At 42.0% G+C, this 26,161-nt stretch overlaps 1 protein-coding gene across 1 annotated transcript in view; it reads left to right on the forward strand.

Moving 5' to 3' along the window:
- KCNH5 (potassium voltage-gated channel subfamily H member 5) overlaps positions 1–26,161 on the forward strand; it is a 161,594-nt gene that overhangs the window by 15,871 nt on the left and 119,562 nt on the right. The window contains 3 exon segments of the mRNA XM_067295644.1: positions 5,183–5,289; positions 8,591–8,719; positions 23,545–23,660. Coding sequence (XP_067151745.1) covers positions 5,183–5,289; positions 8,591–8,719; positions 23,545–23,660 — 352 coding nt within the window.

Raw genomic sequence — 26,161 nt, forward strand, 5'->3', positions numbered from 1 at the left:
TGTGTGTGTTAAAATCATTACAAATACAGAATGGGATTGTAGGAAAATGTTGGGAAAATACAGATTTAGCAATACTTCTCTCTTAATAATACCCCTGTACCTGAAGAACTGAGGGGACCAAAAGATTTATTCCATCAGGGTGCTTTCTGTGAGTGTGATGGGCCCTCGTTACGTCTGTAAGGATCCTGTTCTGGTCACATTCGAGTGAGTCTTAGAGCTGAATTCTACCTGTATGTGGATCCAAGGAGGAATTGTTGTAGAAAATGGGACTGTTAGCAAAGATTTTTTTTTTCCTTATATCTTCATTGTCTACATCCATCGCTGGATTTTGGGGCAACGTCTCTACACTGAAAGGATTGCCAGCTAGTTCTTTTGTATCTGGGTCTTAGCTGGTGGAGTTACATATGCAGTGTGATCTTTCCTGCTTCTTACATGACATCCCAGTCTTTGCAGATAAAAGGAGAGCTGGGAAGGTTTTCAACATGGTCTGACGTGCGGCATGTCCCCTACTAGAGAGAAATGTCTTTGGAGCTTCTCTCTAATGAAGAGCTGTGCAGCTGTGTGGAATGCAAAATAGTTTTGAGGTCAATGGTGCCTTTTTAGGTTTCCTCAATAGAATGTCACTGGTTTTTTTTTGGTTTCTGGAGCCATTATTTATTTTATTTTCTTTTTTAAGTCAGACTCTCAGTCCAGATTTGAGACATTCTGCCCAGGTTATGTTATACATAAAATTATTTTATATAAAATGTTTGCTTTAATGTTATAAGGCAAACGCTGTGGGGTAAAAGTGTTATGGTGCCCCACCTTTGTTACAGGTTTTGGAAGGGTTTTTAGTGCCAAAAATCCCACTGAAGAAAAATGCACGGATGTAAGCAATCAGGGGAAATCTAGCCCCTGAGTCTTAGGGGCCCCATTTGAATTGTTATTGTTACTGATTATAAGAGTGATAAAGGACAAACAATTTTTTTCAGTGCTGGGTTATTTTGCCCCTGCCTGGTATTTCCTATATCCTATACTGTCTGTCACAACATATACCCTGTATTGAAGCTGCTCATGTGTCATTATTGTATCAAATCTCGGGTTGTCTTGCCTGATACAGGTCATAAGGAAGGGTGGATAAACTGAAGGTATTGGGGTGCAAATGCTTTTTGCTCCAACTCAGGAAGTGAGTTAGTCCTGTAAAAAGCTGGTAATTCCTTTGATTTTTGGGGCTTCTCATACATTTTTAATCAGCATCAGTGTGTCCACTGGCAGGGAAATCACTTAGAAATTCCCCAGTATTAGTGCGAACTCCCTAGTTTTATTGGCCTTGTATACAAGGGAGAATACATAAGGATTAGGCTCGCTGAACGCTGCATGATGGGAATCAGTGCGGGTTCTTGCTGGGTGCCCAAGACACCAGAAATTGCACATGTAACTGGGGCAGATGTGCAGAAGAGTTGGTATAAGTGAGTACTAAAATGGGCAGGATTTTTAGGTGGAAGGACTTGTGTGCTGGTGAAGCACTGCTCTCCCGAATGAGCTGATAGTCCGGAAGGTGGATGGGCAGCTGCACTTCCAACACCTCTAACCTTCAAGTAACCAGGGAGCAAAAATCCCTGCCATCCAATTGCACAAATAGATTAACTATCACGTGGGAAAACTACTTGTTTCATGCCCCGTTGCCAAAATTCATGAAAATTTAGCTAGACTAAACAGTTACAAAACATTAAAACCCCGTTTAACATTGCAAGTAATATCAGCTTTTCCTCAGTGTTTTTGCTTATCAGCTAAATTTAGTATTCTAGGCAAGCTTTCAGAAAAGCAGGCACTTATTGAGTGGCTTGTTAGTAGACCTACCCTGGCATTTTACACTTGGCATTTGCTCCAGGCTTTGCTTTGCTTTCTCTCCTTGCACCTGAGAGCCAAGTGCAGGGCTGGAAATAGCTGGGTGCTTGTTTGTTTTTAAGGAGGAAAGCTGCTCTTGGGCCCTCTGTGCGTGTTGTCTCCCAGCGGTACAGCAGGAGGGAATTGGATCTCCTCGCTGAAGTGGTTGTTTACAGGTAGTGTTTCCACCGAAACGCTTGCAACGCTCCAGTCAACATCTCTGTTCTCTCTTGTTTTGAGCTGCTGCCATTTCAAGTGGGATAAAACGTCTGCGAGTGAAATCCTGGCTCCAGAGGAGCTCATGGCAATGTTCCCACAGAGTTCAAAGAACCAGGATTTTGCCTGGTGTGTACAACGTGTTGGACTTGCTGTTCAAAAAAAGTTAGATTTGTTACTGGGATATTACCTCCGAGGTCTGATTTTTGTGTATGAGAAGGCCCCCGGTGCTGCCAAAGCCGTGCAAAGAAATCTGCCGAGAACGGCCATTGGATCTGGGGAGCTTTAATGATTATATTCAGAAATGATGCCCGTTCTTTAGCTCTCAAACTTTTGAAGCTATTGATACGTAGATCAGTGTTCACTGTTCCTTCTGGGTAGATGTTTTTCTGTTGGAACTGATCCTTTTTCATCCAATGCTTTTGGATAAGCAGAGCTGTAAATTGGGTGTAGGATTATATGCCTTCTGTGCTTTACCTCTCATTTAACCTTGATAATTCCTTGCAAGGAGCCATTAAAACTTGACCTGGCAAACCCTGCAGACCTGGGACGATTCTGATGACACCAGCAGAAGGTGTTGGGTCCTGACAAAGGGCAGAAGAACGCAACAGAAAGCTTTATGTGTGGCTTTTCTGTGTCAGGGGATGCTTTCAGAGGGAGGCAGGGATGCAGACATCTTAAAAGACGAGCGGTCCATTGCAGAGACAGGGAAAATTATCTAAGATTGTGCTTTTCTTCTGAAATACTCACAGAGTATTTCAGTAAGTCTTATTTCTCTTTGATAAGTCTATTTTCCAGGTAGTGAGATCCCCAGTAGCAGGGTGGTTTTGATATTTGTCTTGTACAGTTTGCACTGAAGGCACTTGACAAGCAATAAATAACAAAAACATGAGGCAGAAAAAGACAGAGTGATTGACTGAAGAAGTAGGAGTCCCTCCATGTGTACGAAATAGGACAGACGAAAGTGGATTAAAACTGTGATAAGCAGAAATCTTATGTAATTTATACAGTGGAGTTGCTTTGAGGTTCCTTCAGTGCCAGCTATTAAAAATTGCCTTCTGAAAAATGTTTTTATTCTAGCACAAGCCTTTAAAATGTCTTTTTATGTGTGAAAATAATGCAGGAGTTAGAGTTGAGTTTTACAGGTTCACAGCAATAATAAACTGGCTTTAATTTAAAACATAAAGTTGACTGATCATATTCAGCAGCTAGCTAACGAGTGTGTCCACTGCTCAGAATGCCAAATATGATTTGTCATTTAACCCTAATTAATGATGACTTTCTGCATTAGAAGCCATGTAGCGTCAAGCGCTTCAACCGGTTCATGTTATTCTCCCGTTCAGTACTAAGAGGAACATTGCTTTGAATCTCAAGACAACGAAAAAGAAAATCCAGTTGCACAAGGGGCTGGGTAAAACCTATGGGCTCTTATTTTGCCTTGGAGACATTAGCAGTAATGAAAACAAGCAGTAAGCAGTGTTTTGCATTTCCTAAGGGCAGCAGTGTACGTTAAGAAGGAGCGATACCTTTGTGAAGCCTTGTGCCCTGGTGAAAGCCATTTCCTGATGTTGGTCGTCGCAGTGGTATCTCCATGACCGGGCTATCCCAAGGGTACCAGTTGTGACATGTCATTTATCAATAGCTCTCCGGATGTCACTGGTTGGCTGTAGCGACATGACCTGCTTCTGCTTCCATTGCTCGCGCTGGGAAGCTCCTTTTTCTGGGAGCAGCCCTGTTGTGCCCGCGGGTTGGCAACATGCAGAAGAGATCTACGGTCTGGTCTTCATTGAGTATTTTAATGCTTGCCAAGTCACTAACCGCTGTTTTATTGTTTATTTCAGAACAGTAAACATAAAATAAATGTTTATTGAACCTTTGGAGGTCTATTGATCAATAAAAGAAACTGCATTTAAACCACAGAGGCTTTTGATAGCTTTTCTTTTCTCTTTCAAATTCTTGGGGTTGTCTGGTGTAGGTTTCAGCTGAAGCTCAAGCTGTTTGTGAGCAAAGTAAATGGGGGAAAAAAAATGCCTGATCAATTCAAAGTATATTCATCTAAGTGTGTGAAAGCTTGTATCCTATGTTCTGTTTTCCCTCAATTCTGTAATTGCAAATTTGCGCAGAGCAGCCTTCACTTATTTTTAATCCAGGGAGGCCTGACTGTAAAAGCTTGGATGTTTTGTTACAAAGGCTTTCAGAAGTAAGGTCAACGGGGCTGGGTTCACTGATACCAGCTGAAAAACTGACCTGGGAAAGAATGCAAAGGTGACATGGTTGAATGGCAAGAAATAGCAGAGCTAAAATTACATTTTTATAATCTCAGTCTGGAGACGGGTGAGTCTTCAGAAGCATTTTAGTATTTTCCATATTTTCACTGGAAGATTAAAGAATATTAAAGAAATGTAATGAGTACTACATTCAGTAAGAAAAACAAGGAGGAGTTTGGTTATATTTGTTAGCAGTGCAGGCATAACTACAGTGGGACAACTCATACGCTTAGTCTGTGCTGTATTTCCAGAGAATTACAGCCTTTACGTCCATTGGTTAAATCCTGCCTTGATTTGTAATTGGTATTCGGTGAAAGGATTCCAGTTATATTGTCTAGGATGCATCTTGACAGTGTTAGATTTGTAGCCATCAATTTAGCCAACAACCTTTAACTGCAGTAGGCTCCATTATTCCTCCAGAAGACTTTTCAAGACGATTGAAGAAAATTTGGGAGGTTTGATAAGTTTTGTTCAATTTTCTCCATTTTAACAGCAATATTCTCATGGCCTGCAGTCTTGGCAATAATGACTTTATATGTTATCAGCTCTTTTTTAACAGAATGTCCTTAAAGACATGCTCAGAAAAGCACTTAATGAAACATTAGGTGACAGGGAATAAATCTACTTTCCAGTAAAAAGGCAGCCATGGTTACTTACTTTTGCAGGTTTCATAACAACCTTGAAATACACTAAATATTTAAATGAAGTGTAAATCATAGTTAAACTTTGATAAATGACAGTTAATAGCATCTCCAATGCTTATGCAGTTTAAAATGCCTATAACAAAGTTGCTGCTTGTCTAGATAAAAGGGCAATTGCTTTTTCTTTTTCAGTTTTATGTACGGTGAACTGACAGACAAGAAGACCATTGAAAAAGTCCGACAGACTTTTGACAACTATGAGTCAAACTGCTTTGAAATTCTCCTCTACAAGAAAAACAGTATGTATATATTTATGTATGGTGTTGGGAGCGATAGTGCATATTAAAAATATATAATTGACTAAAATAAATATTCATTTTGACATATGGATGAATTTGGGTCAAGATTTGGAGAAGAAACAGGTATTTTGGTTGCCACAGGTTTTGTACACAGAAAAAGAGCTCCTTTTTCAGGACAAGTGTTCAAATTGCCAATAAGGAGTAGCTGATTTCCAATATCTCTACTTTGAATCCTTCTTTGCAAATTATACTCGCTTTTGTGGATTGTGTCCTTGAAGGGAATCTGACTGGGTTGCACAAAAAGAAATCCTGAATGAGACGCCCCCACAAGAAACGTCCCCAAATCTCCACAAGTGAAAACCCATACCCTAATTTCCAAGAACAATTACTCCCAGCAATGCCATGATGCCTTGGTGATGTGTAAACCAACCCGTAAGAACTTTGGTGGCACTACTAAATTTAGCACATAACCAGAAATTAATTAGAACACTGGGGAATTTTGTAATTTTCCTCTCGGCAGCTTTCAGATTTACAGGAGGTTACCTGTAACCTGTAAAGCCAGGAAAGATTTTCTTCAGTTTGTCTTAACCATCAGTCAGCCTATTCAGACTTTCTGTCTTGCCGTGTGCGTGGATGGTGCTTCTGGCTTATCAGTGTTACAGCACGTTTTAGGCAAAACCTGCAAGTTGTGGATGGGTTAGCCTGGTGTGTGGTCTCCCTGTAGCAAGGCAGTAGCTTTTTGCTTTGGTTTGGAGATTGCCTGCTTGAGCTTGATTGTGTTTCGGAGATTTGTTGAGCTGCAGTTTCCTTAATAAAATCTTCACCTGTGCCCAGACCTCCAAGTCTATAGTTTGAGAGATATGCAGGATAACAGAAGGACTTTATGGAAAAATATTCATTTTTCTTTCCAGTCTTGAGACAGTTCCCATCCATAATATCTGTTGCTAGCTTTCTTCTCCATCACCCAAAGCCCAGAACTTCAGCTTTCTCTTAACACTGTTAGACTAATCAGACTCCTGTTCAGCAACTGGTTTGCCCAATGTTTGCTTCCATTTGTCATACTCTGAGCCTTGCAAGAGAAGGTTCTTCAAGAAACAATGTACATGTCCTCCAAGCTGAATAAAGATAAAGAAATAAAGTATAGTATCTATTGATGTGAATATGCAAAATGTAGGCTACTGCTCTATGCAAGGGCTCGTGTTTATTATGAGTGGAGATCCTGCATGTTGCCTCTCTCCTGCTTGGAGCTCGCTGTACTTTTGGAGGAACCTCCCGCTCTCGTTTTCAAACTGTAGGTCCGGAGATGCTGTGTGTTCTTGATTATGTGGCACTACCTTTTCTTTCCCACTGATTCCTTATGCTTTTGACAAAGGGAGATTTTGACATTTAGGGTTGATTTCCCTTCTTCCTTTCCCTCAGCACAAGAAATGGTCTTAAGAGCTGTTATGCTCAGGCAGTGTCCGTATGCCTGTTGACTTCACTGTAGCTTTTTAACCTAGCTAGTAGGTCGGCTATTTCAGACCTGTAAGTTTGCTGCAAATTTCTTCTGCTTTACTGCATTGCCTCATATATAGTCCTCAGCTCTAAGCTCCCTAGCTATTGAGCACCCATGTAGACATATATATATATATTTTATATACAGATATATATATTATATACATATATGTGTATGTATGTATGGGTAATACTTAGGGAAGCTCACGTGCAGGACCTTCTCTACCTGCTTTTGAGCCCCTACCCAGAATGCCACTTCTATGGCAGTAGCCACCTTGCCTCTCTCTTTGATTTTTATCTGTGCTGTCATATAGTGCAGGTATCTTGCCTATCTACTTTCAGGGCCTTTTAAAGGGTGCCGATTAGTTGCCAAGTGTGAAAGTGCAGTATTACTCCAGGGAGCTGCGACACTTTTCTTACAAGTTATAAAAAGAGTCTTTTATCTTGAGTTAGCAACCAGGAATTGACATTGTCAAGTAATGCACATAATGGCCCTGGAGCTATCACAGAAACAGCGCTCCCTCTTCCCCATTTCTCCAGTTTACTGCTAGTGAGTTATTGGTTTAATCCCAGCGAGTCCAAATGAGCACCGGCTGAATTTTGTCACTAACCCGTGCGGATTTTGACCTTCCCCACAGCAGTCCTCTTCCAAATGGGTTTCTTTGCCCTCTGGGCATCCATCCCGCAGTGGCTGGCACAGCTCCCAGACACTGCGCGTTAGCGGAGACGTGGAGGGGCCAGCGGTGCCCGTGGGGTGGCAGTGGGCAGACGGGTTGTCTCTACGTGTCAGCGTTTGGGCTGGCATTCAAGCAGCTCAGGAGAAAAACAGTTATGTCACTTGGCCAAAAGCACGTCAAATCCAGCAGGTAATTAGCTCACTCTGAAGGCATTTGTAGCGTGGGGAGTGGGTGGGTGTCGTGAGCTCGCGAGGGAGGGGACGTGGCTGTGGGCACGAGGCTTTGTCTGATGGAAAGCAGCTCTGACGTTCACGTCCCGGCAGGTGAACGGAGTGTTTCTAAGCCAGTTGTGTACGTTCGGTTAGTATTTCTCCCCTTGCAGCGCAGACCTGCTCGTGCCTAGAGGAGTGCTGTGTGCTGTTTTCCTGCACAGGCGTGACTTTCAGCCTAGCAGGAAAGACCAGTTTCAGGCTCTGGAGCACGTGCAAGAGCTCCCTGTGAACAGCGAGGAATTACCAAAAGCCTTTCTGACCACTCCAACACTGCAGGCGTTTTGTTCATTGTTTACCTGATGACTGGTAGGATTTGAAAAAGATTTTGCCTTTAATTCCAAAGCCAAACAGCAGATATATGCATTGGAGTGTGCTCCACTGGCTTGGGCAATGTGGAGATGGAAGGTAAGACAGTATACTCCAGCAGTTTTGTTTTTCATAGCTCCATATTGTGTGAAGAAGGATTCAAAGATATCCTCCGTACCCCCCCCCTTTTTTTTTTAACCTACCTACCCTGTAGATGCTTAAGTTTGTGAGACATAGTGGGAAAAACCAAGAGCAAGATGGGGAGAATAATATGTTTTATTTCAGGGTGGAGATTTATTTAGCCTTCTGTCTCCAGTTATCAGCTAATGAGGTTGGTAGCACTTCCTCATTTTAATCAATCTGTAAAAGTGGGAATGTGTTAATTTCCCTTAGGGAGGGGAAATTAAAGATTTGGAAGATGTATTTTAAGACCACTTCTAGCTATTTCTACATGTGTATTGTGAAACATTTAAAATATGAAGTATCCTGTGTACAGGTTGTGGAAGGTTTGTGCTACACCACAGTCCAATGTCGCCTTTTTCTCTGCTTCAGGAACCCCAGTTTGGTTCTACATGCAAATTGCACCCATCAGAAACGAGCATGAAAAAGTTGTTTTGTTCCTGTGCACTTTTAAAGATATCACTTTGTTCAAACAACCAATTGAAGATGATTCAACAAAAGGTAAATATGAAATACGTTACTGTTTTTTATAAATGATAAAATACATGCCCAAGCTGAGACCTGTGCCAGGGACATGTCATGCCTGTGATCTGTGTCTTGATTTCAAGAAATGCTTTGTGACCTATCAGAATTTTGATACCACTAAATTATTGCTTAAAATTGAAAGATGAAGCATCATGGATGGAACATTCCCTAACAGTGTTTTGCCACAACCGCAAGTCTTCCTTGCTCTGTAATTATACTACTTGTCCACTATTATTCACTATTAAAAAATAGATAATTTAAAGGCATTCTGATGCTGTGTTGTTTTGGGAGGCCTTCCTCTTGAGGGCCTGGCATCCCCTTTTTAGCAGAAGTCATCTTCGACTCCTGCGTGCTGAGATGTTGACATTTCCTCCCCTCTCTCCCTTGGAGATGAGATGCCAATAAAACGGCCCATTTGGGTCCTCTCTTACGTGCCGGCAATGATGCCCGCAGAGCGAAGGCTGTTGTGCTTGTTGGCCAACCGCTGCTGGCGACGGCGTTGGTTCAGATGTACGATGCTTTTGTCGTGGCCCGATCCGCAGCCTTGCCTGGGGAGAATTGCTGGGGAAAGGTGCAGAGGATCTAAGAGTATCCCCAGCTTTGATCCTAAGACGTGTCTTGTGTCAAGTTCACGTGTGTATTGCTTTGGGTAATGTGGTGCACACTTGCATAAAGACCAGTGGTGATATGCTACAGCATCTGTATCCCGTATTCTCTTGGAACTTGCCTTCTGATGATTAATTCCTTGCTATATTTTTCTTTTCACACTTGGCAAAGGCTTGATTTCTCACTGAGAACTGTGTGCACCCTAAGCCGTCTTCTCGAGAATAAAGCTTGGTGCCATTTGAATGCAAAGAGGATTTAAACTACTTTCTTACAGTGTAAATAACACTTATTATGCATGTTTGGATAACTGAAAAGTAAATTTATAAAGTCAGACTTAAAAATAAAATAAATGAAAAGGCCTGTCTTTGTGCTAACACCAAATATGTTTTTTTGTTTTTTTTTTTTGCCTAAGGAATATTATTTGTAAAGTTATAAGATCCTGATGTAGGAGTACCTTCTCACCTATCATAACTGTGTTACCGTCTCCACAATTTAGTTGCGTCTTGCAAATGTTCCTTTGTTTCACATTCAACTCCAAAGTGTAGAGTCCTTCTGCCTGGAAAATAACCTGACCTTTTAAGGATAAATGTCACTTAATTGAAAGGAATTTAGTTCTGCAGATCAGAAGGCATGGGATTGGCTCCTTGCCCCAGCATATATATAATTTGTAGTGGGAGTTCAGCAAGGAGAGGGCCAATCTTTGCAAGGATCCTCTTTTAGGTTTTCCTTTCTGATGCTCTCTTGGCAGACTGAGGCATATCTCGCATGGGATCAGCCCTCGAAACCGCCTCTTTCCCTGCCTCTGCCCCACTTTCTGCAGTAAGCGGTTGCACTGTCAAGACCTTGGGTGGCTGCGGCAGGCTAGGGAAAACTTTGCAAAACTGGCAAAAGTGGTTCCCAAATGGAGAAATGATGGATGTTGCTTCCCTTGGTTTGTCGGCCTGGGAGAGCTCGTGCTGCCGGTGCTGCCTTCCCTGGGCCGGGAGGGATGTGCTGGGTGCTAGGGGATGCAGAGGCCTCCTGGCATCCCTTTGGACAGCACGTGTTCATATGAGAAAGAGCGATAGCTGCAAAACGTGTAACGTGTGCTGCTGCTCTCCAGTGAAGGGTACCATTACTTAAAATGCCAGTTATTAAGTATGAACGTTGCAAAATATCATGGTCAGCAGCCCAAGAGGTTTGACTGCGTGTTTAAAGAGCGCTTGCTTCTGTCAAAGGGGTGCTTAGGAGATGGGCGCTGTAGTCTTGTGCCTTTTTTTTCTTTTTTCTTTGTTTTCTTTTTCTAAAGCACCATTAAGGCATATGTTTGGAGGCTAAGAGAATTTTGTCAGGGTGCTTTGATTAGGGCATTGATCAAGATTGATCGATATATCCAACAGGCTCCATAATTACAAATCACTGACCTGATTTTTTTTCCTCTCCTTTTGCATAAATTAGAGCTTATCTCTTATTTGTAAATAAAATCATATTTGAATATTCGCACTGTCTTACTGCAAGGATGTGAAAACAGCACCGTTGCATTATCCTCTCCAACTGGAATGAGTGGATCTGCAGGATCCCACTGCACTGGGATCACAGTGTTGTTTTGCCAGACATAGCGCTATGAGATATGCATAATTCATTGTCTTTGCAGATAACATTACAATGTGCTTAGAAGCTGTCAGGCCACTTTCTTTTTGAATTATGAGATTGGTAAACATATACATTACAATTTAGCATAGAATTTTTTTACTTTTGGAAAAAGCAATTCAGTAAAATAGCGTTGTTGAGTGCTGGAATTTGTCATTTAAAGGTCTGTTTAAACAAAAAAAAGAAAGGAGGAAGAGGGAAAAAAAGGGGGAAGGAGGTTTCTTCAGAAATTCTGCCAGGATCATGCAATACATAATACATAAGTAACTATCGTGCAGATGAGTTACTGCGTATTACTTATGGGAGCAGTAAATTTGAGATAAAAAATTCAACAGAAATAAAATATTGATGCCATTATGCAATAATCTCTCCATACCAGTATATTTTGCACTGTTCAAAGGTATATTGCTTTGTTGTGAAGCTTCAGTATATCAAGCTCCTATGAGGTACAAGGATATGGTATTTGGTATTTAAGATCATAATAAAGGATAGATCTATGCTGCGGAGCATCTGCATGTCCTGGCTGCTGTAAATATACGGTAACGTTTGCCAGACACGCTTGCAAGCATCCTAGTGCAGGACCATATGTGATGTGGATGTATCCCCCGCAGCCGTAATGGTGGTCTGGCTGTCCGTAATGATGTGCCTCTTATGTAGTTAGTGGTAGCTAGACTTGCTTTAGGAATTGATTTTTTTTTTTGTGTGTGTGTGTGTGTGTGAGAGAGACCTTGTGTTTTTTTCCTAAGCCATAGGCAATCGCCAGCACATTTCCCCGAGGCACTTTCAACTCTGCAGTTCCCTGCTTGTGTCCATCCTGCAGCGCTAACCCGCAGTTTCAGCACTGCGGGATGAACTCGTCCTGCCTGTGGCTCATGGTGTTGTTGGAGCAGGACAAGGACGTGAGCAGAAAATAATTGTATCATTACGAGGCATGTTTGCAAGATAGAGGTGGGATTTTTGCCCAGCACGGGCTCCAAACATGCTTGTTTACAGGCTCGGTGGAAAAAATATGCTTGTCATCGCAGGGACTAGGCTGGTGTGAGCAAGGGGAATTAGAGAGGCCCTGGGCACTGTGGCAGCTGGTGCATCTGGTTTGTTATTTGCATGCTCACCATTTGCTATGTGCCACTGCGCTCAAAACGGAGGAGGAGGAGGAGGAGAGGGGGCTCTGCTTGCAGGAGGGAGCAAAAGAAATGAAAGATTTTTCCCAGGTAACCCAGGAGACTGAATTTGTCGCAGTCTGGAAAGCTGCGGAAAGCTACTGGACTGAGAGCAGGACTGGAGGAAAGGACCCACCTTAGATTTGAGGAATATTTGAGGGTTACCTTCCTCTAGTAAAATACAGTTTTAGAGATGAGAAGCCTTTCTGGTGTCTTGGTGTGCTCAGTTTAAGAGAAGGTACTGGCAGTTCCACACCGAAGATCTGACCAACTTGGCTCCTTGTTTCACACTGGTGTTTATTACCATTGCCTGATGTACAGGAGACCTGCAAAGTGGGGTGCTGAGATGAATTACAGAGCAGTTTATTTACTCTTCCTTTAATTTGTTTGAACCTGAGCCATTAAGTGCCTTGGATTCTTCTTGATTTCCTCTCCTCCAAGCCCTAAAGGTGCGCATCCCCTTCTAAAGAGTTACAAGAAGTGCAAACAAACCCAAAATGCCCAAGCAATTTTTTTAGCCAGCGTACGGCAAGCAATAGTATAACAGCGACCAAAAAGTGCCTTTGTATCCTTGTAAATGAAGAATTAATTTAAAAGTGCCTAACATTGCAAAACTGGCATCTGAAGTAGAAGCATTGAAGACTGATGATGGAAGAGATCATCAGCTGCGTGCTTAGTATGTTCACACCTGGGTAAAGATGCCACGTGCAGTTGTGCAGACGTGGGGTGAAGGGAGAACATCTCCCCGTTTGCTTGATTTATGGTTCATGGCACCCCAAGACCTGAGCCGTCAACGGGTGCGTTAACCATGGGCTCCATGGAGGAGACAGTGTGCGAGTTAGTGACGGAGCAGGAGACATCGCAGGAGCTGATGGTGGATGGTCACTGGGACAATGCCGTGTTCCCCGGGCAAGGAGCTGCACTGTGTTTTGTCTGTGCTTTCTTCCTTTCCTTCTCCCGTTCCTGTTTCGTGATATGAACTTCTGTCTGATCTGTGTCCAGTACCAGGCAACAGGTCATATCTGTGGTGGTTGAGGGCCAGATCTGCAGATGTCTTGGCTGAACGCCTTACACAGCAGAGGTGGGAGGCCATTATAAGTTTATGAAAGATCATATGATGTATTTTTTTTTCCAGAGAATAAAAACCAAAGAATCTTTTCTTTTATGCTCAGAACCATTGTAGGGATCACAGCTGGATGCTTTATCAGCTTGCTGTGCTTTTATTCTGTCTTTACCCAATGGCCTTTTAAAACTGTCTGAAGACATTCAGTCAGACCAAAGACACTGTGGTAATAATTTTAAGTTTATTTGTCAGGGAAAGAAAAACGAAGCCATTTTTATGGAGGGGCAAAGGCAATTGGGGTGCTTTTAATTTTAACAACATTTAAAGCCAGGAGTGCTGTAGATTATTATTAAACTGAAGGTTTAAGGATGGAAGAAAGACTATCAGCATTTTTAGGCTGATAGTGGAGTTCACCTAGTTATGTAATGACTTTATTTTCTTTGTTGTCATCAGTGAAGATGTGTGGCCTCCAGGGAAACTTGAAAGTTTTCTCTGCCGAGAATTGGTTGTCCTGAGTTTCTTTTGAGTGAAACTTCAGGCTTGCCTGCTGCTGTAAGTGGTTGGGAAGTTCTGGTGAATACCGATGGGATGTTGCATTAGGATGCAAAGACTTGCTAATGAGGCCCCTACATCTCGGGACAGTGTGCCGTTAACAAATGGGATCAGGAGACTGCACAGCGGTATCCTGAAGTTTTTTTTCACTGGACATAGCCAGACTTTGATAATCAAGACTGTCTGGGACAATGCTGTAATGCTGCGAGTGATATAACACTATGGTTATATAACTATATAATGATACAACTCTATCTCGGAGTGTCACAGGGCTATAAAAAGTGTAGCAGTTGCAGAAATATGCACTTACGCTTGTTAATCCTTGCTAAGCCTATAATTCTGGTCCTTTTTTATCTTTAATAAGTGCAAGTTATTAAGCATATATAGCTAGTTGCATATGGGAATTTTTTTTTCCTTGAGAGGATATCAATCCTGGTGATAATAGAAGAAGTGGGTGGAGGGATTAAAGTCATGAAAATGAGGCTTCTACCTTTAGCTGAAGCACACTGTACCCTGTTGCATACTTTGCCTTGACAGTAATTCATAACAGTAATTTAACAGGTCACAATTTGGATATCCTTCCCATGTTTTTATTGCACTTTTCTGCGATTGTACAGAGATACCCAGTAACAAGGATATCAGCACTACAGAGACCCAGTTGCAGCTGTTTTCTGGTGCTGATTCCCATTGCTCTGGTCCACAGAGATTCTCCCCCCAAATACTTTCAGACATCTAGGAGACCAGCCTGATCTCATGGCTGCAGGGCTGATCCAGATCAGCTCCATCTGTCCTGGATCCAGGGTCCAGGAACACTTCAGCGTTAACAGAAGACTGTGAGGGATGTCAAGAGAAGTTGTCGTTTGCCAGGATACTGCGTGGACTTTCAGTGGGAACAGTAGACGTCTTGAAGAACAATGCTAAGATAAAGTCTCTCGGTGTTTGAAGCCATCTGTTTGGGATGGACCCAGCTTGCTGGTAGTCAGGAAGAACTTCTGAGGTGTCCTTGCTCCTCTTCCCGCAGGACAGGTATCCCTGTTACTGTCTGAGGTGGCATGGTGGTGGCAATCTTAGCAGGCACTGCAAGGGCTGAAAAATCATGGAGAAGCAGTTGTTTCCTCACTCCTTCTGAGGAGTATGTCTGAGACAAATTTCTGACCACGTGGCCTTGCTTTGCTGCTCTCAGAGACCCCTATGCTGAAGAATAGAGAATTTCGATTTCCAGGGCTGTTTAGTTTCTTTCACAGAAATCAAGTATATTTCTGAATCAAGTATTGCTTTTTGAAGCTTGAAAGTGTGCGCTCCATCAATAACTCAGAAAACACATTAACAGTCTGTAAATTTCCAGAAATTTAATGTGTAATGAAAAAGAAATCCTGTTGAAATAAAGTGAATTAATGAGAGAGGATAGAGTGAATTAAACTGAAAGTTGGTTTTTAAAGCAGTAATTCTTTGTAAATGGGTACACTTTCTATGCAGAAAGCTGAATGCTCATGAGCAATATTTAAAATAATAAGTATAAATATAATAGAGTTTAAGAGTCTAATCTTCTGTATATCACAGGCCATTATATTTCACCAAGTTACCCCTGTGCTGAACCTTTGAATCTGTTTTAACTAAAGCATTCTTTCCAGGCAAACATCCAGTATTGATTTAGAAGTCTGAAGAGACTGAGGATCATCCACATCCCTTTGTATTTTTTCCCAATGGTTCATTACATTTATGGCTTTAAAAAAAAGAAGTGCCATATTTAAATTAACCTGACTTCAGCTTCTTGCTGTGGCATCTTCTTATGCATTTTTTTCCACTTTGCTAAAAAGTCCCAGTAAGGTACTTACAGATATAATCAAATCATTGCTCAACCTTCTTTTGATAAACTTGAATGAATTGAGCTCTTTAAAGCTCTGTCTAGCCTGAAGTTGGAGGTCTGGTTATGGCAGATACAGGCATTTCAGCTACACCTTAATCCAGCTAGTTGGTAGCTGTAGGGATGAAGCTGTTCTGGCATGGATTTCAGCCTCCCAGGCCCAAAATAAGTCTCTGCAGCCAGTACTGTCGTCAGGTTTGTTCATAGCTAATTCCTCAGTATTGTCCTTTGCTCAGCCTCTCCAAGCCGAATTCTGACCATTGTACATCCAAGGAGTAGGTTTGCCAAAGCAAACTGCATGCTGAATTGCTCATCTACTAAAACCTCTGGATCCTTTTCAGAACCATTCTTTTCTAAGGTACTTTCCCCCTTTAGATATAATTTAGATACCCCTCTGTAGATATAATTTGCATTGCTTTTCTCCTAGACATCTGTTTTGCATTTAAAACATATTTTACTGGTGCATGTCCAGTTATCAAGCACATCATCCTGCGTGACTGCCCTCACTACTGTTTAACGTTCCTCTAATCTTCTTGTCATCCAGGCGTTTTATCAGTGATTTTGTAACGACTTTCAAACCATAGAGAAAAATGTTGAATAGAAGGGGACCTACCACTGGGGTCCAAAAGACTCTCAGTAATAATTTTTTTACTATTTTCCATTACTTTCAACACTTTGTTTGATATCTGCCAGGTAGCAGGTTATTCCTCCATTTAAACGGTAATTTATTCAACTACATAGTCTTAATATTTTGTCAAGAGTATCATGCAGTGTCAATTCAGTGACAATTGCTATACAAGAGGGTTTGGCCAATCTGTGGCTCTTGGGTGATTCAAATGCAGAATGATGACAAAGCAATATTATGTGCTGAACACTGGGAGATGTTGGGAGGGAGGAAGCAGGTGACCCTGCTTGAGCAGGGCAGGTTGGACTAGATGATCTCCAGAGGTCCCTTCCAACCTCAACCATTCTGTGACTCTGTGATTCTGCGAAGCTCCTTTGCTGGGGAGGCAGCAAACCAGTGACAGCTGCTGAGGCCATCGACAAGCCGGTTGCCCAAGTTGCTGCCCCGTCTGGCCCCGACGTGATGGAGCGCGGGTACACGGAGGTCCCCTGGCTCGTGCCTCTCCAGTGTCCATAATATGCTGGCCATGGCTCTGGCCATCTGTTGAGTTTGGCATGCAGCTGGTCCTGTCAAGACGTTTGGCCGTCTTCCTGAACCAAATTTATACTCTTATCAAATAATGGAATTAACATTGTGGGACGTTTTACATCATTCTGTATTGACAGCCATTCATTATATTCCTTTCCTTTTCTTCTTTATTAAACGTATTGAAAGTCGCATCAGCTTTTCTCTCGTTTTGCCTGGCACTGAGATCAAGCTAAACAACCTGTAATTGCTTGGGTCATCCTGTTTGCCCTTTCTGCATTTGGGCACAGAAAGCCTTTTGGACGTCCTCTGGAAGCTCTTTAAAAACTCCATTGTTATTGTAATAAATCCAGCCAGGGAAGGCCTTTTTCCTTATGTCTTTAGCTTTCCATATCCATTCTCATAAGCTGTAATTTCTCATTCACATGCTTGTTCCCTTTTCCTCCCAACCCCACTGTTTTGTAGTATATTGCCTTTTCATTTCTAGCTGCTGCCTTCCCTGTGGTCCTGAGCCTTTGACTGATGTGGTCCTTTCCCATAGCCATTGAATGGCACCATTTTGCTATCTGATAGACTCCTTTTAAAAGGCAGGTGACTTACATTTACATTATTTAGCTTTTTTTCCAAAAATTTGCTATTATTTTTATATACCTGTGGGAAATAAGCTTCTTGGTTGCCTTATGTATGTGTGTGAGTATCAAGTTTAGTTTTGGATGCAGAAACATGAGATTTAAGATGTGCACTGTAGAGTCACAGCTATGTCAGAATCAAGTTTAAAAATACATTGTATACCACTGTAGTCTAGTGGTTATGAATCTTAGGACTTTTCATCAATAGATTTCAAAATGGCTTGCAAAATAGATCATTAGCATTATCTCCTTTTTATGGAGAAGAAACTGGAGCTCAGAGAGGTAGAGTGATATGCCCAAAATTACCTTGTGGTAATCAGGAAATTTATCCTAAAATCATGGATCACATTTACATAGACTGTGTGGGATTTTTTTTTTTTTTTGATCGATAAATAGGTTGACTGGATCACAGAGGTAATTGAGCTTTGTTTGACTATTATTGTATTTATTCAGGAGGCCCATTTGTCCCTCTCTCTCTGACAAAGCAACAGCAGGGTGATAAAGTTTTCTGTAGAGACAATCAGCTGTTTCAGTCATAATTTACCACCAACAAAGAGCAAACTGCCAGCCATTGTAATGATCTTACTGGCTGAACTTCTATAAATGGTGTGGATTTGAAGATGCTAACTATTGATGCAAAAGGATAATGCGTATTATCAAATCCAATTCTAGACTGCCTAACTCCAAGCATTGCTACTTTGCCTTTGTGTATAAGTCACAGAGTATATATTAGCTAAGCATTGTAGTAAGTTAACTGTTTCATGCTCTGCTGCAAGAGGAAAAGAGTGACCTTTTCAGTGTTTGGAGGTGTTACAATCCTGCAGGAAGGAATCACCATTAGAATTGCTATAATTACCCTTTGCAGTTGTTTTTTACACAGACTATCATTCTTAACTTAAGCATTTTCACTGCAGTCTAAGATATTGGATAGTTCTCTGATACACTGATTTAAAAGCCTTCATTATTTCTGTTCCTTTTAAGAGCAGACAAACCTTGGCAGAGAGGTTAATTGCTACCCAGTAGAGCCACACTAATGTTTTATTAGGGACGCCTAGTCAAGTCTAGATTTTTCAGAGCAAGTGCACTGTAAACAACATTAACAACTTGCCTTGAGACTTTTAAACTCTTCATAAACTCTGATGTATGGATTTAGCGTTAAACTAATATAATATGGTTCAGGAACCTTAAGCTGCCATCTCTGCAGGGAGAGTGCTTGGGGAAGCCTCCTTTGCTGTGCTTTCTTTGGACAGCTTTTACCCTGATCCTTTTCATGCTCTGCCATATACTGCAACAGCATCTTCAACCTAGATGAAGTTTTCCTGACTTACTAAACAGAGTAGAAAAGAACTGCATTTGTCGGAGATGGACGAGAGTGTTTGTGTACTGAATTGATCTGTGGAGTGTATTAATGGGAAGAAAATTGGTGGCCAGAAGGGCAGGGAGAGAAGCCCCTATGGCAATGCAAGAATGCAGCAGCAGAAGGTCCCAGACTGCAGCGTGAGGCAGTGGAGCAGAGCTGTCACGAGAGCAGCTGCCACAAGGTTGTTCCCATTACAGCTGTCCAATGTAAACCACAGTGATTGATTCAGGGAGAAAGACGTGTGGGCATAACACTACTCTTGTTAGAGTGACAGCTGATAAAGGCACGTGCTATAGTGAGTAATAGGATTCAGGTAAAAAGCAGCTTGGACTTTCTGGCTGTTGAAGGACTATAGGAAGGGCTATGGGGATTAACATATTACTCCTTTGCAAGGTATCTTACCTGCATATGGGGTCATTAACAAGGAAGCTGGAGATACTGTCTCCTCCTCAGGTACCACATCATTTCTGTAGTGGTGTAGGCATCTAGGGGGTGGTTGAGTGAGCATACTGGACCCAGCTGCAAAAGCTTTCCCCCTCACCCAAAGGCCAGAAGGCGTTCAGGCTCTCTGCCTGCTTCACTTGACTGGTGTCTATGTCCTCTCGTGTCCTGCACTCCCTCAAGCACATGGCTAAGTACAGGCTACTTGATTAAAACCATGGAGCTGAAAGCAAAGCTGCAGCTTGGAAGGAGAACAGTACACTTGGGCCAAGGCAGACACAAGTTTACTTTAGAGTACACTTATGTTTCATGGGCATGTTGGTCTTGTTGTTGATGTCATGTTTTCACAACTGTATGGAGTTGTTAAATCTGCATTTTTGCATTCTTGAGTATTCAAAGAAGTTAATTTGAGTAATGGACAGGAACAAGGAAATACATTGCTAGGTTCCTGTTCAATAACAGATCCTTAGTATGGATCATGAGTATGAACATGCATCATGTGAGTTATTTGAAAGGCAGGGGTGTAAATTCTTTTGTTTTTGAATATGAATCAGAAAGTAATTAAAAGAGAGCCAGGGGAAAAACGTTGTGTGTATCATTCCAAAATTTTCCATTCAGGGTAGTTCACTTCTTGTTGAAATACCAAGGTTGGCTTTTTTTCAAACAGAAACAGCTGCTGATGTGATCTGCTACCATGTTGTCTTTGTTCCTATGAATTTGAGTGCAACTGTGCAAGTTCAGGGTATTATTTTTCAAGTGGTGCCGTGGAAGAAAGACACAATCCAGCTGAGCTGAAGAGAGCATCAGAAGTGTTGCTTTTTCCTCGCAAGTAGTTTTTTCTCCCTCGTGCACCTGCTATTTGCGCAGCTCCTTTACTCCTTCCAGACTGAAAATATCTATGGGGACAGGAGGTCACTAATACATGTGATAAAATAATCATTTTTAAGTCTCTGTGTATAGAGGAAGAGAAAGGAAGGTATTGTTTGAAGAAACATTGACAGCAGTAGGCTGCTATGCAAATTGTGTCTAGTCTATTTAAACATACAAATTGGTTTTAAATTTTGAATTTAGCTAGTCTACAACAAGGTCAAGAAACACAGAAATGTACCCTGTGCAGATTATTTAAGACACGAGGCAGCCTGTATTCATTTTCACCTTCCCACTCATAGCCCAGCACCTTGCTGTTGCTATGTCTTTAATTCTTTTGGGCTGCAAATAGGAAACAAAAGAGCTTGGTGCTTTTTCACGCTGTCGCAGATAGATAGATTGGAGTAGGCAGAATAACGCTGGACTTTGTGCTGAATTAGAATAAGGTCATGTTAGCCTATTCTGCGCTTCCAACATCCAGAGTCATTGGCTTCGCATGGCAGAAATAAATGTAAAAATGTTAAGTCTCTAATGAGGCCGGAAAGGTTTTTGTAAAAGGTAAGAGGTTGGTTTCTAGCCTAACTGAAAGCCTTGGTCTTGGTGCAGAAAAGACATGATGAAATGATTTGCCCTGTGAGAAGAAGGGGTCAGACCAGATAAGCAGAGTGGAAACAATGAATGTTAAAATGTGTGGCGTCTTTCTTTCCCATGACATTGGTGATCTTACCAAGATGGAAAGGAAGTATTTGAAGAAGTCATAGTTCTTCCTTTCTTCTGTTTTTACAGAAAAGGGTCACTGTGGTTTGGAACCTGTCTTATGTGTATTCTTCCAACACCTTGTGGTATCTCCCCAACTTCCCCAGGCTTTACTTATTTGTCGTGAATGCAGAACACATGTTTTTCTTACCTAAGGTGGCAGTAAGGGATTTCTCACCAGTTTTGCTTTTACAAGGGGAGAAGTGTTTTTAAAACCCGCATTTTTGTGAGTGCAGTAACTCAGCCTGTGAAGCACTGTGGGAAAGGGTTGCTAGAGGCCATCTCCTGCCATCGTCAGCCCCCAGACTTTTGTCCAAATCTTCACCTGGTCAGTGTACAGATCAGTGACCGAAACTTCAGAAAATAAAGTAAACCTTGACTTGCTAACCCCTGTCATCAGAAAGGTGCGCGTAGCTGGCAAAGCAGATCTGGCAAATGAAGGCATTCTGGATTGATCCAGAAGTTTGCCCGTAGTTTGGACTTTGCTGGTGACCTTCCCGTTCCTGTCATACCAGTGCGGTGGGGAAGAGTTACAAACTCGAGCATGAGGGCTGGCCTGAACCCATCCCCCTGGACCGCAGGGAAGGCTCTGTGTGTGCGTGTGTGCGTGTGTGTGTGTGTGTGTGCGCGCGTGTAGGTACCTGCCCAGGCTGTGCAGGTGGGGCATCACTTCACATGCATCTGCTCTGTCTCCAGTTCCTGCAGCGTGATCATTGCGTGCCGAAAGGGGTCGGCGTGATGCTTTGCAGCCTCCAGCAATTATGAGAAACGTCTGGGCCGAGCTGTCGTAACGCCGTTGCCACGCTCACTTGTTCTTTGAAATCGCTGCTTAAGAAAGATAAAGCAAGAACTTCTGACTTCTTGTTTTTAAACTTATTCTTACTGCTCCCTCCCTGCCAGAGTTTTGTAAGATGGTCAGGAGAAAGAAAGCCACAAGATTTTTTTTTACAAGAAACACATAGTTCCTGCTTGGATCACTGTAGTTTCTTTTGACATTGTTTAATACAGAAAATACGTATACCTAATTGAATAGCCCTGTGAGCATTTAAGTTTGCTTAATTCATATTTAAGTTTGGATTTGAAAAGTGAATGAAATATTTTACTTTTCTTTTTATCTTTTCACAGTGCATTTTACTGTGCATATTTGAGATAGCAATATTTAAGTAGTCAGACGTAAATGGTTTGTGGGTAGATGGGCTGTGCTGGTAATGTATTATGATATTCGGATCTGTTCTGATTGCTGAATGATGGACAATGGATTTATATTTGTATGAAGGTGGTATCTATGTAGTAAATTGCAAAGCCAAGTGATAAATGATTTTTTTTCTTGCAGGTTTATTGTATTGTCTGCTCTCTGCCCTTTACTTTATCTGTCTCAGGGCCTCCCCTAACTTTTCAAGTCCCTGATTCCTATCAGACAACAGGCGTTTAAAAATAAACCAAGATAACATAGAAATGTTGTGTTTCCTTTCTCAAATCTGACATTTCCCCCAATTTTCACCTGCTCAGCATTCAAGTTAGGTAAGTGTAAAAGCTGCACCTGAACTTCTTTCCTGCCCATAACATGTTTGATAGTTTACCACGTGTATATTTAACACTATATATATATATTCATATATATATATTGAATATATGTATCAAGTTGTCTAAACTGAATGTTGAGCATGTGGAGTTTGTGTGAAATACCACAGTGCAAAAAAGCTCACGTTGAAACAAGGATTAAGGTCGTAAAAGAAAATATACTTTAGTGCTCATGGGGAGGTGTTTCCTTCGTGCAGGTATGTGAATTTTTAATTTTACTGGTTAACCCTGAGGTGCTATGCTGCTTAAAACCCCAGCCTTTTCTTTGATACCACTGATCTAATACCTCATCCATTGACGCATACACGCCAGCTGTCACACATGGGCGTTTTTCCAATAGAAATGACTTAATGGCATGTTCCCTGGTTTGTGCTGCTGTCGGTAATAAACTGTGTTTGCTCCTCTCTGAATGTTGAAGAAAAATTCCCCAGGGGTGGCCCCGTGTGTGGGTTTCAAGCTACTGTTAAGGCAGCTGTTTATCATTAGTTTAATGACTAAATGTATTTCTTAATGCCTTTTAAAAACTCATGCTTAATCTGGCTTTAAAAATCTTATGGTTTTTTTTAGTCTGAAGCATCGTTGTGCGTACGGCTCTGATTGTTGTTAAGATTTTTGCTTCTTTTTTTAATTAGATTTTCAGTTTTTTTTTCCTGAAATTGTAGTTGAAGCAAGAAACAGTAAGGAATTAAGGATTGGACTTTTGGGGCCTGCTCCTGTGGCCCTGAAGCAGCTGTAGTTGTCCTGTCGCTGGGCAGGATGTTACTTCTGCAGGACTTGCAGACTTGGAGTTGAGTGGGAGCTTTTACATTAACTTCAGTGGTTTAGAGTTAGATTTCAGCAGCGGAGTAATTCCCCGGAAGGTTGAAAGCACAATGTGATCCTTCTAACAGTGTCTCCAAAATGCACAAGAAAGATCAAGCCAGAGCATTTTGATTTTGCTCAGATTCACACTTAGTTGCCTTGAAGCAGTGGTGTTTTTCCTCTTTTGCAAGGTCTTTAAGCCTGGAGCCCAAAGCTGTTCTGTGCAGCAATTTAGAGAGAAACTACTCAAGTCTGAGACTTAATAGTAGTGAATATGAAGGAGATTTACTAGGAATGAATGAGGTGCAGGTACTTCTGACCCAATTTCCTTGTTTCTTGCAGGTTGGACGAAGTTTGCTCGGTTGACGCGAGCCTTGACGAACAGCCGCAGTGTTCTGCAGCAGCTAACGCCGATGAACAAAGCCGAGGTGGTGCACAAACACTCCCGGTTAGCTGAAGTAAGTGGGATGGACACCAGCCTGGCAGGAAGGCATAGGGGAAAAACCCACTCCCATTTATAAATAATATTTTTGGAGGGAAATATTTTCCCAACTACTATTTTCAACGTGTCCTTTGCTCATCCTGAGGAAGCACTGTGTGCCAAGCCCACATTTTTCAGATAGACCATGTTCTTTCACTCGTAAAAATGGTCTGTGTAGGTCATTTTTACTTACATGGCCCTACTTCTGTGCCCGTAATTCTCAGTTTGTTGGCATTGCTCAATTTGGGGTGCGCAGTTTGCTCATCTTTGTGGTGTCTCACAGCTGCACAGAACAGCACTGGATATCCCTGTGCCCAGTGGATGGTCATTTACTCTTCTGGTGATCCCACTAAAAGAAATGGGATGTTTGAGAAACCAGGTGCTCTTCTTTGGAAATATGCCTGCCTGGGTCTCCGGGGTTGCATAGGCAAACTGACTACATGTACACTTTATTCTCGACTATATTGCAAAAGTAATTCCTGCAGTATTTTGCTTATTTTTTTTTCCTTTTTCTTCTTTAAGAATGATGAAATGAACTCTTTGGCAGGTTGCAAGCATCTCCTTAATGGTACAGATGTTGCAACAAGTGAATGCCTTCAGGTTAACTGATCAAACGGAGGTATTGCTTTCATCTTCATGTCCGTTGGTAATGAAACTGTCAAAATATATAGGCTAGTAAAAATGACAGCCCTAGCCACTTGGTGCCAGAGGGCTTGTCCTGACTTTGATTCTAAGAACAGGTAGCAGCTTTAAATGTTTTTTGTTCCCCTTCTGGGTTTAGTGCACTTCTATAGTAAAGACTCTGCTTAAAATCAGATCAGAATTGAAACCTATAGTTTTCAGGAGCTGGCAATGTGACTTTTTCCTTGAATTATCCCATAGCAGTGCAGCAGTAGCTTTGGTGGCTGCTGAGTTACTCTCACTTATTGCTTTTCTGACTCATGACATCACAGTGTTCTGTAAATCCAGTTACATCCATATCCAATAATGGTTTAATCTAGAGAAGGGAAGACTGAGGAAGTTATGGTAACAATATTCAAATATGTCCAAGGTTACTGCAGAGAAGGGTGGGAGTAAAATGTTCACCATGTCCACTCAAGCAAGAGAGAAAGTAATGGACTTAAATCACAGCAAGAAGATTTAGGTTAGGCATTGGGAAAACCCCTGGTCGGGGAGGAGGTGACACACTGGAATGGATGGCTTGAGGAGTCTGGGGTCTCTTCCCTTACAAGTTGTTATGAGCCACTTACACAAAATGTCATCAGGAATACAGATGTGGTTGCTGCTCCCGGGTGGAGGTCCGTCATTTCCTGCCCGGCCCATTTTCGGTGCCTCTGCGTCTGAGGAGGAATGTTACCTGGCAGCTTATCCGTGGCAAAGCATCCTGCCCACCATTACCAGGCTTAACTTTTATCAGCCATCTTTGTTAGTTATATGCAGGAATAATTCAGAGGGTCTGTGATGAATACAGCTGACTAATAAGATATTGTGTATTCTTTAGTGGTTTAAAATTAAAAATTTATGCAGCATGAGAGAAATAATCATTATAGTTCAGTGGTCTCCACAGCCACTTGCCACCCACACACCATGTCAAACTCAGCATGATATTATGTTAAGAATAATAATTATGACTTTACAATATCATGGGAGCCCCTAAGCACTCCACCATCAGAGGCATAGGGAGCTATCAAGCATGTTTACATTGCATTCTGCTTTAGCTCTAAGAAACTTATTGCACTAACAAGAGTAAGACTACTTCCAGCTCCTGCTTCAGCTAAGAGGGCAGGGAACAAAGAGGCCTGAAGAAGCCAAGGAAAGGAGTACCAGTCCTGATGTGTTAGACAGTAAAGTGCAGAGCTGCATCGTCCACAGGTGATTCCACAGAAGGGAGGTAACTGGAGATAGCCACCAGATTAGAAGTCGTTAAGCATAAGCCAAAAATTGCATGTTACGTACTGGGGACAATTTTGTCATTGAAAGAAGCTTCATGAATTTTCACAAAGGAGGCTGTTGTGAAAAAGTGCTTATATTGGGCATTGCTTTTATTCCATGGAGGACCCCTGGGGCTGCATGACAGTTCAGAGTGCCGCAGCGGCAGCTGAACCTTGCTAGTTGGTTTGTTGTGGGAAAGCTGTTTGTAAGGCTTGTCCTGGTCACCTGGGGAAGGACACCAGGAGGTTGGTATCTTTAAAGGTCTCCTGTGGACCTTGGTATCTTTAACTGTCACTCCTGGAGGTTGGTATCTTTAGGGTTCTCTGGCTGCTCAGTATGCATTGCTGGTGGGCAAGAACTCAAGGTGTGGTTTTACGGTACACCGAAGCTGGTCCAGCTCAAGGCTGCTGGGTAGACATGGTCTCCTGGATGTCTCTGCTGCACACTCACTGCTTTTCCCCTGTACTGGATCTAGTGATTTTCTGGTCACAGGATGAATTTGTTCGACTCAGCTGATTCTGTGGAAAACAAATAGCTAACTAATGT

Source organism: Apteryx mantelli, chromosome 4 (assembly GCF_036417845.1).
Source record: "Apteryx mantelli isolate bAptMan1 chromosome 4, bAptMan1.hap1, whole genome shotgun sequence".
Classification (NCBI taxonomy): domain Eukaryota; kingdom Metazoa; phylum Chordata; class Aves; order Apterygiformes; family Apterygidae; genus Apteryx; species Apteryx mantelli.